Consider the following 18,000-nt stretch of genomic DNA (forward strand, 5'->3'; position numbering starts at 1 on the left):
ACATGAGAGAAGTCTTCTCTAACCCCATAGTATGGCATGTTTATGGACTCATGCATAGTACTCCTGGTAGAGCAATTGGCAAAAAAAACCTTTAGGGCTTTTTAAGGGCACAGCAGACATTAGGCTCTAGAGGCAAACATAATTTGACATCTGGGAGCATCTGGAAGGCCAATTTAGCAAGGAAATGACATAGCATCACCCAGAGGTAAAATGTGAAACATTTCTCAGACAGAAGTAATAAACGTGAAACTGAAATGGGCAGCCATATCTCAGTAAATCACATCCATGAATGTCAGCGACAACTCAACATGTGAAATGGGAGCTGAAGATCTTAAACTGAATGTCATATTAAAATGAGCACTGATATGTCACTCTTGTGAATATGTGAATATCAAAGGTTTATAATGGATTGAAATTACAATAATAATCATTTTAGACCAATTAATTTGCTTTAACAACCAATTCAGCTGAAAAGTTAATAAAAATCTAGCGACTAATTATGTATGACTTCATAATTCACGGAACCGTGTCCATCTGCACTTAACTGTTATTTGAGGATTTCGAGACAGGTTCATGCCATAGGGTCAAAACTGCCTTTGTTATGTTTAACTGTATTTTGATGCAGAAATGTCAGCAATTTATAAATTCATTCAGCTTCCCACTGCTTTCACGAATCGTATTGTTGCAAAGGTCACATGGACTAACAACTGAAGGTTGTTTAATTAAACTCGATCTACTCCACCACTGCACTAGTTTCTACTCCCAGTGGTGACGTCATATCAGTACTACTGGGATCTGTTTCATATTATAGACAGAAAAAATTATTACGTCAATTAGTGTGTAATAGTAAGGGACACAACAAGCACATAGAAAATGGCACGTTATCCACTGTCTGAAAGACATAATGTTGGGTCGGTGCCATAACTGCACTCTCTGTAAGACATATAAATGTGTCATAAAAGGTTATAATCATGAATATTTATGTGTATGTCTTTGATCCCTGAAATAGAGAAGGTGGACACTCACGGTCATCTAAATGGAATGCATGCCCTTCATCTCCTGGCTGACAAAATGTCATATGACCTGAAAGGCTGGCATGTCTGCACTGGCACAAGGAGTCTTTGGCAGGATGGGGCACTTCTAGCCAGGGAAGCTGAGACAGGCATGTGGTGGCACTCAAACAGGCACATTCAGGGACATCTGAATCAGACACACAGAGTGCATTACAAACAGGGACAACGACGCAGGAGAGGGGACAGCTGTCACACTGAGCCAGTCTAATGTGTCCCTTAGAGGGCCGTTAATTATGCTCACTGCACACCAGTGAGCAATTAAGAGCCTGGAGATTTCTAAGCGAATGAGGGCTAAGGGGAGTCTGAATGCTTCGTGCACAATGATGATCAACACCGGCAGGAAATTCATCACGTGTAAATCTGAGCACCTGAGGAAACTTTACGCCCGAGACAGGATGCGGATTCCGCCGGAGGACGGAAAAAGGAAGCTAGTTAAAATGCACGATATCCATCAGAGGCACGAAATGCTGAAAGTCGGCATTTCTGGGCTGTGCATGCAAATGAGCAGTGGGGAGGGGACACCGGCACAGTGTTTCCCAATAAACGCACTCACGGCGTGTTCCATTTGAACTGCGAAGTCGCAATTTCTGAGTCCTTTGTCAGACATTTCAACTGGAACACCCCCTGAAAGTTGGAGGAAACTCTAGAACCCCGACCTCTTACTCCCCTGGCTGTGACCTTCATGAACAGAAGTGAAAGCTGTAGTTAGATACTGTTTATTATGTCTTATTTGTGTCTCATTGATTCAGTCATACACACAGCATTGTCCAACTGCTCTCTGTTGCTACAGTGTTTGTATGTGCACAATACAGCAAAATGTGATATCAACTGGTATTGCTAACAACAGTTAGCAATGAACCTGGCTAGAACTGGTATTGAACCTGGTATTGCAATATGGCTTTCTAACTTTTTGTACTGGAATGCAGTTAACCTGGGTGTGATGTCATTCCCAGCCCTGACTTCTGAGGCAAATAGAATGCAGCATCATAAAAATATAACTTACACAGTAACTGACCCGAAAACAGCCACGAGTGACACAGTGACACTATATAAACATTTTCACTGCTGTAAAGTAGTTAAGAACACGAATATGTGACCTTGGGAGTTCCAGAGGTCCAATCCCAACCTTATCTCAAGGAAATAAACTAAATCACCCCCTGTCCTGTCTCTCCCCCCCCCACAACCTGGTTCTGGACAATCAGTTACAAGATGGATTGTACCCATCTGTATACATTTTTTGTCACTACGTATAAGATCCATGACTCTGTACTGCAGTTGGAAAATGGATGAACTTATAAAGCCTAAAATAGTGACTAAAAATCATAAAAGTAATACATGTAATACCATTAGGTCTGATTGCCAGTTTGTAGGAGCCATGATGCTATAAGTAAATAGGGAGTCATCTCAAGTCAGCTTATCTAGCAAAGGATTCAAAATATCAAACGTGAAAACACTGTAAGGCCACTGAGATGCACGGTACAGCTGGGCAGGCTAAACTCTCTCAAAGCTTACAATAGAATCTATTCCCAAGGTCATTTCCAGATAACATGATGCAAAATGATAAATCCTTTATTTGCCATTTACACAAGTACGAGTACAGGTACACTGAAATACTTCTCCTCACCTACCCCGTCTTGCTCTCCGTAGCTTGGGGGTCACAGCACAGGGTCAGCCTAGGACCTTGTATTGCCCACAGACATGTATTGTACAGTGCACCATCCTTGGATGCAACATTTTTTGTGGCTTAATTTACAGTTTGGTATCACGGGGAAAAACAGTAACTAAGGCTGCGTCCACACTAATACGTTTTCATTTAGAAACCCAGAAGTTTCCTTCTTATTTAGCCTTTCATCCACACTACCGCGGATCTTTTTCTCTTAGAAGTGGAGAAAATTTTCAACGCTGTCTAATCTTTCTGTATCAGCATGGACTGAACCTTATTACAAATCAAACTGAAAATAAATGATTTAAAATATACAAAATTTTAAGACGATGTTGGTTGGAAAAAAAAATAGGCAAATGACATGCTGTGCTCAAGCCATAAAAAATACATAAAATATAAAGTTGGTAAGTGAACATGCCCAGTGTTTGCTAATATGCATCATAAGCTATGGCATTTGCCTTTTACCTGGTGCAGTTTGGACTCAATAGTTTTTTTTCCCAACGCCAGTGATAACGGTAGTGTGGATGACGATCTTTTTATTTGGAAACCCCCAGAATATATTTTTTACGCATTAGTGCAGACAGCCTAAGAGGAAGTACCATGGTGTAGAATCAAGGATGTTTCTCATGCTACAAAGAGCTGACACAATGCGAATGTTAGGTGGCATTCCTTCCTCTTTCTGCCCCATATTAGCATACTGTAGCACCACCCAGAAGTTCCGCTAAGCCTGCAACTTACTTCCTCCTGCTCTTTGTCATGGTCCAGGTGAACTCATTAGGAGATGTACTGTTTTCTTTCCAGGTGCAATTTTCACCCAAAAAAATATTTTAAAATTATACTTTGACAGTAACAAAAAATACTTAAAACATTTAGATTTTAGGAAAGGGGCCGCTACAAGTGTTTATTATTTTTGTATGCCCACAAACTACACTTCAAAGCAACATGAGTTGTGCATTCAGAGAAGACGTTCAGCTCACACTGTTGTGCTGAACCATTATGTCTGCACTTGTGACCTTCATGTTAGCTTGTCTCGCCATTCTCCTCTAACCTCTCTCATTAACAAGGTAGTTTTAACTTAGAATTACTGTTGACTGGATTTTGATTCTTTTTTGGTCTACTGCATCATTCACCATCTTTATACTGTAGTACATGGAAATGCCAGGAGGATAGCTGTTTCTGACATAATGGAACCATTGTGAATGACACCAACAATTACAACACTTTAAAATCAATTATCTCAGGCATCTTATGCTGGCATTTTACCAAAGAATGTTTCCAGCAATTTCACTGTCGCAGACAAATTTTCAATATTCGATTAAAATCACGAGTTTTTCTATAGTTATGGTGCACTTCCGGCATCTCGGTCGTTTGGTGTAAGATCAGGATAGAGGTCTTAAGTCAGTCTTTTTCTTGTCTTGATATTTCTATAAAATCAACCATGTTTATTTTATCATATGTCTTTAGTCGTTGCTCATACAAATAGTGACAATAACCAATAGGTGAGGTCTCCCTAGCACCCAACAGATGGCAGCAGAGCAGGTACAGGATCTCAGGTAGGATAGACAGACATGAAGGAGATTCCAGGGAGGAATCTCAGAAACTGCTTTTCTCTTAGATCTTTCGCTCCCTGTTCATGCCACCATAGTCAGGTCCACATTCTCTGGTATCTTCTCTTTTTCACTGTTTTATCACCATAAACTATTGAACACACATGAGCAGCTGTGGAAAAAAACTGCTTCTACTTCAGCTCCCTTGTTCAATGGTTTTTCTATCCCTGTAAATTTCCACCAAAAGCGTGATAGGAAATAATCGCCAGAGGAATCTAGCTGCAGTCTTGCAAAGAGTGACTCTGCAAGATCCCTAGTTTTTGCGAAATCCTTGTCTCTGACAATGAACTCTGTGACATACTGGGCTCTAACGCAAAGCATAAAGTTATGGGCGTGTCCAAAACCATTTAGCTATTTTGATGGTGAAAAAACAAACTTTGCACCAGCGCAAGGCTGAAAAAGGTTGTCCTCTTAATTATGTAATAATATTAATATTAAATTATGAATTAAATTAATATTCATTATGTAATAATTGGGTGTAAAATTCAATGAATCAATCGGAATAGCACGTCACCTCACCTTCAAAAGGCAGCGGCACATGATCTACTGCGGATTGCTATTATAATGGCCGAGGAAATGGACATGCTCCTGTGTCATGTACAGGAGCACCACTGTCCCACCATGCCTTTCGAGTGAAGCAGGCGTGGGGTGAGGTAGCAGTGGGTGTGTCCTCATTTTCTAGCATGAGCACATCATCCACATAGTGCCGAAAGTGGTATAATGATGTCAGAAGACGGGGAAAATGGAAGCTCGCTGCTGAAGGAGAGCAGGGAAACAAGGGAACGGAAACTTAATTATGCATGTGTATGTTTTTTATTATCTTGGGTCTGTATTTTGTATTTTAATGTATTTTTGGTATTGTAATGTTTCACCTGACTTATCTTAATATCTGAAATGCATTCGCAGCAATTCAAATGTCCTTTTAGTTACGTGCTTAATTCTGATAATTGACTCCAAAGGTTTTTTTAATGATAAGGTTTCTTCTTTACTTAATATTTATTGTTTTTCTTTTGGTGTTTCATTAACAGTATGGTTACATGCAAGGACCAGATGTACTCTATAAAAAAATATAAATATAATACCAACCGTAAGTGGACTTTGAGCACGTATCTCTGTCAATAACGAACATGGGGCACACACATGCTTCTGAAACGCGCCATTTAAAAACCTTTTAACTTTTGACGTGGCTTTTGTTGGTCAAAAGTACCATGACACTGTGATGCCTTAAAATAGCAACGCACCAACAATGCCCCCCAGTCACGCCTCATTTCAAAAACACCACTCCTGTGAGCGGAAAGTGGGCACAAAATCAAACGTGACGATGAGCAATACGCTGCTACGAAACTAGCAAAACCACTTTGCGTCGTACTTTGCGCAGGTGGACAACAGAGCCATTGTCTTTAGATGTGAGAGGGTGTCAAACTTTAAAAAAGTCTTCTCAGTCGTTCCAGACTCTTTTACTGTATGGTTAGTGTTAGTCATTCTAATGCCGAGTCACACAATTTGCCTCTTGACCCTGTCTGTCTGTTGTATATATTCAGTCACATGAATCATCGCAATGGAGAGTAGGTGTACCTAACAATCTGGCCACTGAGAGTATGACAGAATACTTAAAATAAATCAACATGAACTGCTACAGAGAAAACTAACACAGTGGCTCACATTTGCTGGTTATGGAAAGAACAAAGCAGAGAATAGAAAATCTGTCACTGTAAACACTAAAAGTTGCATGATGTCAGTGCAGTAGCTTAGCCTTACACTGGACAGTGGAGGTTTCTGCGCTACTGTGGCTGGGTGTGCTCCAGCCTACTGACAGACATGCTCTGTACAAGGACAGAGTGCAGTGACAACTGTGCTCTTAGGCAGTTCTCAAGGTGAAGCAGTGCAGCACTGACCGCTCCTTGAAGTCCAGGAAGATCTTGCCCAGGCCGTTACCTCCACTCATCATATTCAAGTCAATGGCTCTCAGCAGAGAGAAATGGACTTTGATCACCTCCTGTGGATCAACAACATGACAATAACCAGCCTGTCTAAGCCTGGGACTCTCCACGGATAACAGACAGCTGAACATTCCAGACATTGGAGACAAAGCACAATGTAACACATTACTGCCTGGTGAGATCATCAAAGGAGTGAAAAGACAAGGCGTCATGCACTGACCACTTCATTAAAACACACTTACATTAAAACAAACGTACCTCAAGATTAAGAAAAATTGCTCCCATATCTTGCGGGTTTAACACTTGCTTCAAGGGAATCATATAACTCTGAAAAATAAGCATTAAAATAAGATTATATATTTAATTCACATAATAAAATTATATTTATTCACAATATTTGTAAAAGGGCTCGTAAAAAATATGTTCCAGACTGCATTGTATAGAAAGTTCAACCAACAATGAAAAAATAAGCTTCAGACATAGTAATTTAGAATCAATATATAATATAAAAGAATAATTAATTACATGTACATAAAGCTAACAAATAAAAACATGTTCATCTCAAAGTAAGAAATTACTTAACACATCACATTAGATTAGGAAATATATTAAAATGAGTCCTTTTTAAGGCAGCGACGTTTTAGGTACCTGAGAATTCCTGGGATATCACAGTGCAGTTTTGGTTTAAAAGTGTTTATGGTGGCATGATGCTGGGCGATTATTCGATAGGTTTAGGAGATGCCCATAAAGGCATGTGTATTTAATAACCTTTCTGAATACAGAAAATCAGCAGAACTCTGAACCTCACTGAGACAAGGGGACAGGACCATGCTATGAAGGTTTAGCAGGTCAAGTTACCAGCGTTATGGTCTACCTGTCCCTTGGTCTTCCTTACTCCCACTAAATTTGTGCAGATCTTAATGTTTCCTGAATGCACATGCCATGGTTACTTTGATTTCACTTTTTCATTGAAATGACTCTCATGTTCACTATAATGTTGTGGAGATCTCAGCCCTGCTGTATCTGAAAACCCTGAAAAGGGAAACCTTGCCCCCAATAAATCAGGTCACACAGTGCTATTTCTCCATCCCATATTATATCCATATCGATCTCTTCTTCTCACGTTCATTTCCTTCAGTGTAACTGGCAGCAATAAATTCCACTGCTGACAGGAAGGGGAGTGACAGAGTGATAAGAGCAATATTGCGCTTTGTGCTGGAGAAGGCGGGATGGTGCTGAGAGGGTGGGGCAAATGCACCTTCTCGATGTCCTCCAGCGTCTTGTAGTATTTCGCCTCTGTCTCCTGAATTTCAATCATGCAGCAGTTCCTTTTGTCTTCCTCTGTCATGCCCATCTTCTGTTTCATGAACAAGACAAATGTGTCATTTAACGACGTAAGCCAGAGTAAATGCTCACCTACGAAACAGAGGGGTAGTTTCAAAGCGGAAACATGCAAATATAAAGCTTTATTCCTTTGTGCTGAAGAAATGTCAAAAATAGAACGTCTTGAGCTTATGGAGAGAGGGGAGATCATAAAAGAATAATTTGAATAAGCACAAAATTAAAGCAAGCGCAAATCAACATATACACCGGTTGATTATGCACGTAATATATGCATTTGCCCTCAGACATTTTAGAGATGTTGCGTTACGGCACTCTGTAGGTTTTTGGTCTTTCGGGACTAAAGGAATCGAGAGTAAACAGAATGTCAGCCTGGGGACTACTCAAAGAAGACAGCGCTGGCTGTCGCAAGAACCTGTCATCAGAAACCAAGGCTGTCATCCAGACAAAGGAGGACTGGCATGAAACTCAAGAAGGGGATTCTTCATGTTGATACACACTGAAATACGGTCCACGCGAACGGGGACTTAATGGTAAGATAATCGTTCAAAAGGGGCATCATTATTCTGTTGGAGATTTCTAGAGTAGGAACGCAAAAGAGCAAATACAACACCAAATCAGACAGGGAGCTACCTAAACACATGCATATCACACCCACTTGAACACACGATGAACATGGGGCCTACCTGCATGTACCTTATCTGCAGCGTTTGAGAAACCAGAGCAACATGCATGAGGAGGGCACACATCTGTGCAGAAACGCAGGCCCACTGCAATGCCTAAAGAGGCCTGTCCTCACTGGGAATCACTGCACACACTTTTCAATGGCTCAGTATGCATTATCACCTACAATGAGTGTTTTAATAGGTATCGTTTCTCCTTAGATCTGATGCCAATGCTTAGATAAATGCCTGATAGGTCTGTAACCATAAAGTCATCATCCCACTCATTATTCATCTATAAAATGTTGCACTGAGGAATAGAAGGATCTTCTTCACCATGAGTTATGGGTTTCTTGACACCTCTAGTTTGGATGGCCTAACTAAAACTTCCTGGCAAAATTACTTTCAGCACTGACAGATTAATGGAAGTGTGAAAACACAATAAACAAAAGTAATTACACCAATCAGCTCCCTTGGCAAGGGACTCCTCTGTTGGCTATTAAACCAGTAAAACACCAAGGTGCTCAGCTTACCATGGGCTGCCGAACCTCCACCTTGATGATGTCCTCATAAATATCATCCTCCTCATAGGGCACACAGTCATAGATGTCATCCTCGCCAACATCGTGCTCGCTGTTGGAAAACACACACATCAAGGCGCGTTAGCATTATTGCTATGACATGTAGCGACTTTGGAGGAAATGGAAATGTAGTGTATTAAAAGCAGTCCGAGTTCCACTTTAAAGGGTCAGTGGTCCCATTACAGAGTCCCAGTGTCTGTCAGTTCCAATCAGTGTTCAGTTTGAAGCAACCTATCAGTCCATGAGCTCCCAGCCTGCCTCTGAATTTCTTTATACCTCGCGTAACAGCCGCAGAATTCACAATAGACAGAAGGGAATCACTGAAGGAATTGCTTTGAACCTGGAGTACATGTAGCTTCATGGAGCAGCATGTGGGATGCGTTTTGAGCTAAAAAGCTATATTTGTCCAGATGACACTAAATGACGTATGACATTACTTGGTAATCATGAAAATAGCTCCCATTTAGCAGCTAGGGAATACATTTTTGTGCAAAACAAAATCATAATGTTATTTTGAGGGACTACTTGAATTTGAAATGACTTTCATTGCAAAAAATGATATGGGATAGAATAAGGTTAACCGTAATGGTCCATTGTAGGTCCATACACTTTCACCTAAGCACATGCTTTTGGAATGTAAACACAAGGAGAACAAGCAAACTGCACACACAAGGCTTTAAAAATAATGACGGCATGCAGACTCCGCACACACAGCGCCTTAAACATAAGGAGGGCATGCAGACTCCGCACACACAGCACCTTAAACATAAGGAGGGCATGCAGACTCCGCACACACAGCACCTTAAACATAAGGAGGGCATGCAGACTCCGCACACACAGCACCTTAAACATAAGGAGGGCATGCAGACTCCGCACACACAGCACCTTAAACATAAGGAGGGCATGCAGACTCCGCACACACAGCACCTTAAACATAAGGAGGGCATGCAGACTCCGCACACACAGCACCTTAAACATAAGGAGGGCATGCAGACTCCGCACACACAGCGCCTTAAACATAAGGAGGGCATGCAGACTCCGCACACACAGCGCCTTGAACATAAGGAGGGCATGCAGACTCCGCACACACAGCACCTTAAACATAAGGAGGGCATGCAGACTCCGCACACACAGCACCTTAAACATAAGGAGGGCATGCAGACTCCGCACACACAGCGCCTTAAACATAAGGAGGGCATGCAGACTCTGCACACACAGCGCCTTAAACATAAGGAGGGCATGCAGACTCCGCACACACAGCACCTTAAACATAAGGAGGGCATGCAGACTCCGCACACACAGCGCCTTAAACATAAGGAGGGCATGCAGACTCCGCACACACAGCACCTTAAACATAAGGAGGGCATGCAGACTCCGCACACACAGCGCCTTAAACATAAGGAGGGCATGCAGACTCCCCACACACAGCGCCTTAAACATAAGGAGGGCATGCAGACTCCCCACACACAGCGCCTTAAACATAAGGAGGGCATGCAGACTCCGCACACACAGCGCCTCCTTTGGGAATCACATGCCTAACATCAGAGGTGTGAGGTTGCAGTGTTACCCACAGAGCCACCAGACTCCCCCAAACCATACTTTATTTGTCAGTATTTGTTTTTAGTGTTGCACATTATTTATTTGTCTTGGTATACAAAAACACTAATCACTGATTCCAATGACTGACAGAATCTCTACTCTATTTTAATTCACCACAGACTATTGCAGTTAATCGTTTAGTTTACCTTGGCAGCCATTTTTATTAAACTGACACCCAGCTGGGTTAAATTGGGGTTTTCTGCATCAGGCCTGAGATTCTCAGCCCCCCGACACCCTGTCAGCATGTCTGCCTGACACCTGTCTGCCACACTGTGCAGCAGGTCCCCTAGACTGATGGAGTTGCAGTGTTACCCTTCTCTTTGCCTAAGTGGGGGTGACAGCCATGATATTCCTCGCCCATGGGGGATCAGTCGCAGCTCTGGAAAAACGCTCACTGACGGTGAGACAGCTTGACATGCCTTGTTCCTGTCGATTTCACAAAGGCGGCTGATATAAGGCATCAGTGTGTTTTGTTGAAGACCACTGTCAGTTTTTGTTGTCGCAAAAGAAACTCCAAAAGCCTGAGGTAACTGTCTGGACCGACCCATGTCAGGCGCACTGATGCGTCCAGCTGGCCGTGTAAATCCTCAGGGAGACAACTAAACTTCATGCTCTCAAATACCAGTGTTTAAATGCCTTATAATCTACTCAGTGCATAACAATAATTTGACAGACAGTTAAGCAGGAATCCACTTCATGTTGACTGAGAGGAAGTAACTGAACAGGGCATCCCATCCGTTCGCTCTCCATGGTCAAACCAATTTCCTGTTTTCAGATAATAACTTGCAATTGATGTGGGCCATTGGCACGCTGCCCTTAACATAGCTAGGGATGGGTCACCTGTCATATCACACAGAGGACAAAAAATACAGGCCACTCTCAGCCACACTCTGAACATATTCCATATGGGGGAGGGGGCTGACACAGTTATCATCTGACTGTGAAAGGGAATGTTTATGCAGAAGCCCCAATGTGAGAATTGGGGGGGAAAGACCAAGATTGACCAGAAGTGATTGGGGCTGAGCCAAGGAGACCCGAGGCTGTCAGTGCTGATAATGATTTCCCTGACAACGAGTTTAGCATCTGCACACTTATGCAGTCAGCTGGCATTAAGTAACTTAAGATGCCAGCAAAAACTACTCATCACACCGTACTTGTAACATTGTCACGTAACTGTAATTGTATCATGACAGCGTAACTACTAATCACACCGTACTTATAACATGGCTGTGTAATTCTACTTGTAGCATGGCAGTGTAACAACTCATCTCAGTGTAGTTGTAACATGACAGCGTAACTACTAATCACACCGTACTTATAACATGGCTGTGTAATTCTACTTGTAGCATGGCAGTGTAACAACTCATCTCAGTGTAGTTGTAACATGACAGCGTAACTACTAATCACACCGTACTTATAACATGGCTATGTAATTCTACTTGTAGCATGGCAGTGTAACAACTCATCTCAGTGTAGTTGTAACATGACAGCGTAACTACTAATCACACCGTACTTATAACATGGCTGTGTAATTCTACTTGTAGCATGGCAGTGTAACAACTCATCTCAGTGTAGTTGTAACATGGCAGTGTGACTACTTATCTCACTGTACTTGTAACATTACTATTCACTCACCACACTTGCAACATCTTCATTTCATTGTACAAATTTTAATTCTTGAGAACCATCTTACACTAAAAAGTAGATTTCAATGTTTAAAAAATTCTTCAGGTACCAATTTGTTTTTCATTGTATAGACTATATTTAGCAGATGTGTACATCCAAAATAATTTAAAAGTCTATCTAAAATTTTGAATGCATCCATATATTTTAATAATATATAATTATCCATCCATCCTTCCATTCATCCATTTTCCAAACCACTTATCCTACTGGGTCGCAGGGGGGCCCGAGCCTATCCTGGAAGCTATGGGCACAAGACAGGGAACAACCCAGGATGGGGGGCCAGCCCATCGCAGGGAACACTCACACATGCACACCTATGGGCAATTTAGTAACTCTAATTAGCCTCAGCATGTCTTGGGACTGTGGGGGGAAACTGGAGTATCCAGACAAAACCCCACGACGACATGGGGAGAACATGCAAACTCCACACACATGTAACCCAGGCGGAGACTCGAACCCGGGTCCCAGAGGTGTGAGGCAACAGTGCTAATCACTGCACCACCATGCCGCCCCTGTGAATATTTCATCTGATGAAAAAAAATCTGTTCCTTGTTTGTCATAAGAAAAAGTTTTCTTTTTAATTTTAATGTTTTTATTTGTTATTAGATATATCTTTGCAGTGAATGCTAGCTGTAAAACATGATGGACAGACGTCTTTAATCATAAATGTGTCTAATAGAGTTCTGATTAATTCCACACCATAGTTCTCATTTCAAAGCAGATCTGCAGACGTGACCCTGTCCACAAAAATCAGATCAAAATCCACCAGAGAAAGTTTCATGACGGCCAACAGGGTGTCCATCAATTTAGTCATCTTCTTGGATAAATCACAGCAGACAGCCTGATAATGTTATCCTATTAGTAGAGCAATGCAAACAGAACAACCACACACAGAGATAAAATGAAACCATGGCAACTGCAGCAGTAAAACATGTAATTACTAGAGTAACTGAAATCTCAGGCGGGTTTATGCCTTTCCTTCATGCACACCACTCCCTGCGAGAACTTCAGAAGCGACTGTGTGTCTGAACTCTATACCACAGTAGTGAGCCCAATGAATAGCTATGAATAGCTTTGTTAAAAACGGAAATTCATACCAGCCTCATTTACAGGGCAACGCGGTAGTGCAGGAAATAGCACTGTTACTTCACACCTCGGGGCTTGAAGGTTCAAATCTCACCGCTGATCTGCGTGTGGTGGAGTCTGCATGTTCTCCCCCCATTATGAAGGCTTTCTCTGGCCTCCTGCCATAGCCCAAAGGCATGCAGTTATGCAAAGTGGCATTTATGAATTGCCCATAGCAAGTGCTTGTGTGTGCCCTGTGATGGACTGGCACCATCTCAGGGTGCTTGTCTGCCGTGCTGCCTATGATAAGCTCCAGCCTCATCACAACCCTGAGCTGTATGGATTAACTGAATCACATAAGCAAATATGTTTTACACGGAACAAAGTAGAGCTCCTGAAAAGGCTACAAACATCATTATAAATGCAAAAGCAGAATTATTTTATGGCTCATTATATTAAAAGCCTTAAAAGTACTCAGTGTGAGCAAAATAACAGGTGCTTTGGATGAAATTACTCTTCATTGCTATTAATTAATATAAAGTACTGCAAGAATTCTCCATGGTTTTATACATGATCACTGGAGTGCAATAACTAAAAGAAATATCCCTTATTGAGGTCATGTTTCCCTTTGAGGTGCAGAAGTTTGCTTGTTTATACTGACTGGGTTTGCACGTTTGAAAATGATGTGTGATGACCTCATCTGGTACTTGCTTTGTAGAGAATAACAATGGGCTATCTGACTTTTTCCATTCAAAAGCTACATAATGGTGCATACAGCATGACATCTGATGTCTGTGGAGCACCCATTAGGGCATTAAGCTGAAGAGGAGCATATCCTGATGGGCCAGCCTTAGTGTGGATATTGGAAGCACTGAACAGCTCCAATCACACAACCTTCCCCTGCAGGTAATTTATTACATGCTCAGGATATATTATCACACTCTAAAATGTGGCAGCTTCCAGCTATGTCCCCAATAAAAGACAATAGTGCCTGTACCTTATAACTCTGCACGTGTATGTGAAAATGTAGGATGCAGAGAAGATACTGGGAACAAAGGAGAACATTGCTGCAATATTTCGACTGCCAGGCCGATTACACCCAGAAAGATCTAATCTTCTCAAATATGCAACAGGATTTGTGGAGGAAGGAAACTCTATTTATTGATGGAACCGTATCTGGCCGTAATATTTACAAATCACAGTAGACACCCCAGAGTGGAAAACAGTCGTAAAAATATTACGAAAGCCCCACATAGAGAAAGGACAGTTGGATAATCCAGCGCTAATTATCGATAGTGATGCAGGCATACAGCTGCTGGGACAGTTGTGATCTAACTTATAAGGACATTTAAAAAAAACAGGTGAACTTGTAAAACAACATGGAGCAGTGTTCATAATAGACTTACCTTTCATGCACATGATCAACTGTCTCCAGGATTTCTAATAAAGTCATTGCATGGTTTTTGACTGCTAAAGTACTCCTATTCTAAATCCATACATCTATACATTAGATAAAAAAGACCATATACAATCAGCTCAAAACAGATATTTACAATCGAGGATAAACCACTATGTGCGATAAATAGTGATTTATATTTAAATGAGAAAAGAATCTAATGCAGGTAATGTTTTGTTAAACCATTAACCTTTTAACTTTTTTCTGAGTGAGAAAATAAACATTTCCATCTTTCCTCTCCCAACATTTGAATGATGAGCAGAAGTTTAATACTCTTCCACAAGACATGTGTCCCTACACTGCGAGCTCCAAGGATTCACGGGAAAAATGAGAACGAGAAATGCAGAGTAATAAGTGAACGACTGAAATGCAATTATTACAGAACAGAATGCTATTTTGAAAGGTTAAACCCACTGCAGATGAAAGACATTCAGGAAGACACAGAAGACAGGCTACAAGAAAGATCAAAGAAATTCTGCACATTTGCACAGCGCATTGTCCTTTCCAAAACAGCAATGTCTCCTTGTAAGGTTAGGGCTAAAAAAAAAAAATTAACATTCATTCTTATTTATTTAAATTATAAAATGTATTCATTTTTATTATTACTTATTCAATGTGGTGTAATTGTTGGGGCCAGACATGGTGGTTCCAGCATCAGAATCCAGAGTCCCCTTCCTGGGATTCTCAGGCAATACACTGTCTAAAGTGACTGCTATGATGAACAAAAATATGTAGTTATTGTCATTTCTGTGTGAGTAAAAAAAAAAACATGAGTGGTCAGAGGAGAATGGCCAGACTTATTCAAGTTAACAGGGTGGCTACAAAAACAATTATAATAACAACTAAGTACAAGATAAGTTTATACAATGGCTTCACAGAGAGTTATCTACTTGCCAGGTGGTTCTGGTGGAAAAAGTGGGTTCTATGCTGTACTAGCTCTGTGTACCTAATAAAATGGCCACTAAAAGTAAGTAGTTTTCTGTTCACTGTGCATATAGTATTCCATTTGGGTATTACACACCTAAAACCCACAGAGGGTTAAAGGGTTTCAAATGGCTGAATAACCACATTCAATTTATCCTGTGTAACATCCATAATGTTATGGATTTCATAACGGGATCAGTGCAATTACACTTATAACCATGGTAAATCCTAAAACTGGATTTGTAAGAGTTTAGACATCTGCCAAGCATTTGGAAAAATGAAAGGTAGCACAAAATGTGGGAACAGAGGAAAGCGAAGTGGTAGAATTCCACATGGTAGAATTCTAGTTAAAAAGACCAAGTATGCAGAAAACCGGAAATACTCTCCTTCTGAATACGTTTCCCAAACATGCAGCCAGGCTTCCATACATCCATCTATGGTCCACCTGCTTATCCTGGTCAGGACTGTGGGGCCTAACTGACCAGGCATTAAATCTGCCAATACAATCAAGTATCTGCATTTCTGAATAAATTTCTTAACTTGTTGTTTTCAGAATGTAAACATAAGATATATCACTGTAGACTCTGCAAAGGAATACCCAGAGTCAGACTCCCCACAAACTGAAACATTTTCACGATCCGTTCTTACAGCCACATGAAGTAAATCAGACGTGTATAAATAATTTTTTATTATTGTGTTACTAGGCAGCTGCTCTGAATCGTTAAAACGGAAGTTCCAGAAGCATTTCAGGACATGTATCTTTCTGTTGGGAACAAAGTAAGTTCACCTTTTCAGATGGATGTTCCACACATCACGTGTAACCATCATGTGCTGTCTGACTGTCCATGTGAGGTTTGAAGCCCGGGGAAGCTACATGCGACAGGGAAGCCTAGGACGTAAAGTTCTGAGCTCACGGCTACCTTCACCACAGGGCCACACTCCGATCCTCAGTGAAGACCTACAAAGTGCTCTTTGAATACGGACGCCTTTAGCAAACCCTGCGATTGTTCTGCCATTAGACTTACAAGCAGCAATATCAGGATTTCATTCACACGGCCATGTTCACAGCCGTAAATCAGGCATGCTCCCCTTTGTGTCTTTCCCTTCTCATCATATCCAAGCTGGCCACTATCTTCCATCACTGTAACGCACATTTTATTCTTCCAGGAATGGGTGCAGTGGGGGTCGAGGGGGGCGCGATCCGGTTCATCAGCCACTGAGATAAATGACACCCATGTGGGCACCACACCTAATTAATCAGAGGAGGTGAAAGAAAAGCCTGTCACCATTTCAACCCCCCATCAGCCCACAAAGTGATACCCTTCGCCAACATGCAGGTGTAACTATGGAAACCCCAGCAGTGAAAGATCTGATGTGCAAGTAAACAAGCAGACAAGGCCTCAGCATGACAGAATGCTCTCCCCTGAGACTGCCCGCTTCCTGTGGGTGATTCCCCGCTGGCTCCCACTGCCGGGGCAGATACTCACTCAGCCAGCTCCTCCAAGCTCCGGTACACATCCTCCTCGTTTTCTGCAGTGTCCTCTGATGGAAAGGGCCTGGAGCACATTTCAAACCAGAGACATGTGTTAGTTCTGACTCTTGGAAACACTTGAATGATCAGAAAATAGCAAGAAGGAACATCCGATATAGTATTCTGACAATTACAATCAAAATTATTGAGTTATTCCAGTTCCATCAGCGGATTAGCAACCAAAGCCCCTCTTTAGAATGAGTACATGAACACAATCAAGACTGCATTCATTTCTCTCTTTGAGATTAACCCAGCTTGTTATGGTGTTAGTGTTTTTCATTATACAAGCCCTTGATAAATGTGCATAGTTACTCATAAATATCACACATACATTCATTAAAGCTATTCAAATTCTGATTTTAATTTATAAAGTTTTCATAAACCAAACATGTTACCAAATAAAGTATCACATGTCTATTAATAAAGAGGTTGAGGTTGGCTTTGGGTAATTGTCACAGTACATTAGAATAGTGTTTCTGAACTGGGTCCTCGGGGACCCTAGACAGTGCATATTTTTGCTTCCTCCTACCTGGAGCTGGGAGGGAGCAAAAACATGGACTGCTTGGGGGTCTCTGAGGACCGGGGTGAGAAACACGGCATTGGGATTTCAATCATGCATCGTATTTAGAGACGTGGCCCTCACATTACAATTAGCAAGGGCTAGGTAAGGCTGTGTTGCCCTGAAAATGGACGGACAAACTCCGCCAAGTTCACCAAGAACAGTCATAATTAAGTATGTTCTTCTCGTTCCCTTTTTCTGTTCACCAATTCACCAACACCTCCTTCCTACCATACTTTCTACAGGGCTTTTCCCTTTTTGGCTTTGAGTGAGTTTTCGGTTATCTTATATCCATTTGTAGTGGTGAGCCAGG

General features: G+C 41.6%; 1 protein-coding gene across 2 annotated transcripts in view; it reads right to left on the reverse strand.

The window, feature by feature from the left end:
* Positions 1-18,000, reverse strand: part of LOC125725716 (guanine nucleotide exchange factor VAV2-like) — a 103,849-nt gene that overhangs the window by 11,676 nt on the left and 74,173 nt on the right. For both annotated transcript variants that reach the window (XM_049002558.1, XM_049002557.1), the window contains exons 4-8: positions 17,085-17,153; positions 8,820-8,919; positions 7,542-7,640; positions 6,542-6,610; positions 6,239-6,339 (exon numbers count right to left, since the gene is read on the reverse strand). In XM_049002558.1, coding sequence (XP_048858515.1) covers positions 6,239-6,339; positions 6,542-6,610; positions 7,542-7,640; positions 8,820-8,919; positions 17,085-17,153 — 438 coding nt within the window. The remainder of the gene's footprint in view (positions 1-6,238; positions 6,340-6,541; positions 6,611-7,541; positions 7,641-8,819; positions 8,920-17,084; positions 17,154-18,000) is intronic.

The sequence above is a fragment of the Brienomyrus brachyistius genome, chromosome 2, assembly GCF_023856365.1.
Source record: "Brienomyrus brachyistius isolate T26 chromosome 2, BBRACH_0.4, whole genome shotgun sequence".
In the NCBI taxonomy this organism is placed as follows: Eukaryota; Metazoa; Chordata; class Actinopteri; order Osteoglossiformes; family Mormyridae; genus Brienomyrus; species Brienomyrus brachyistius.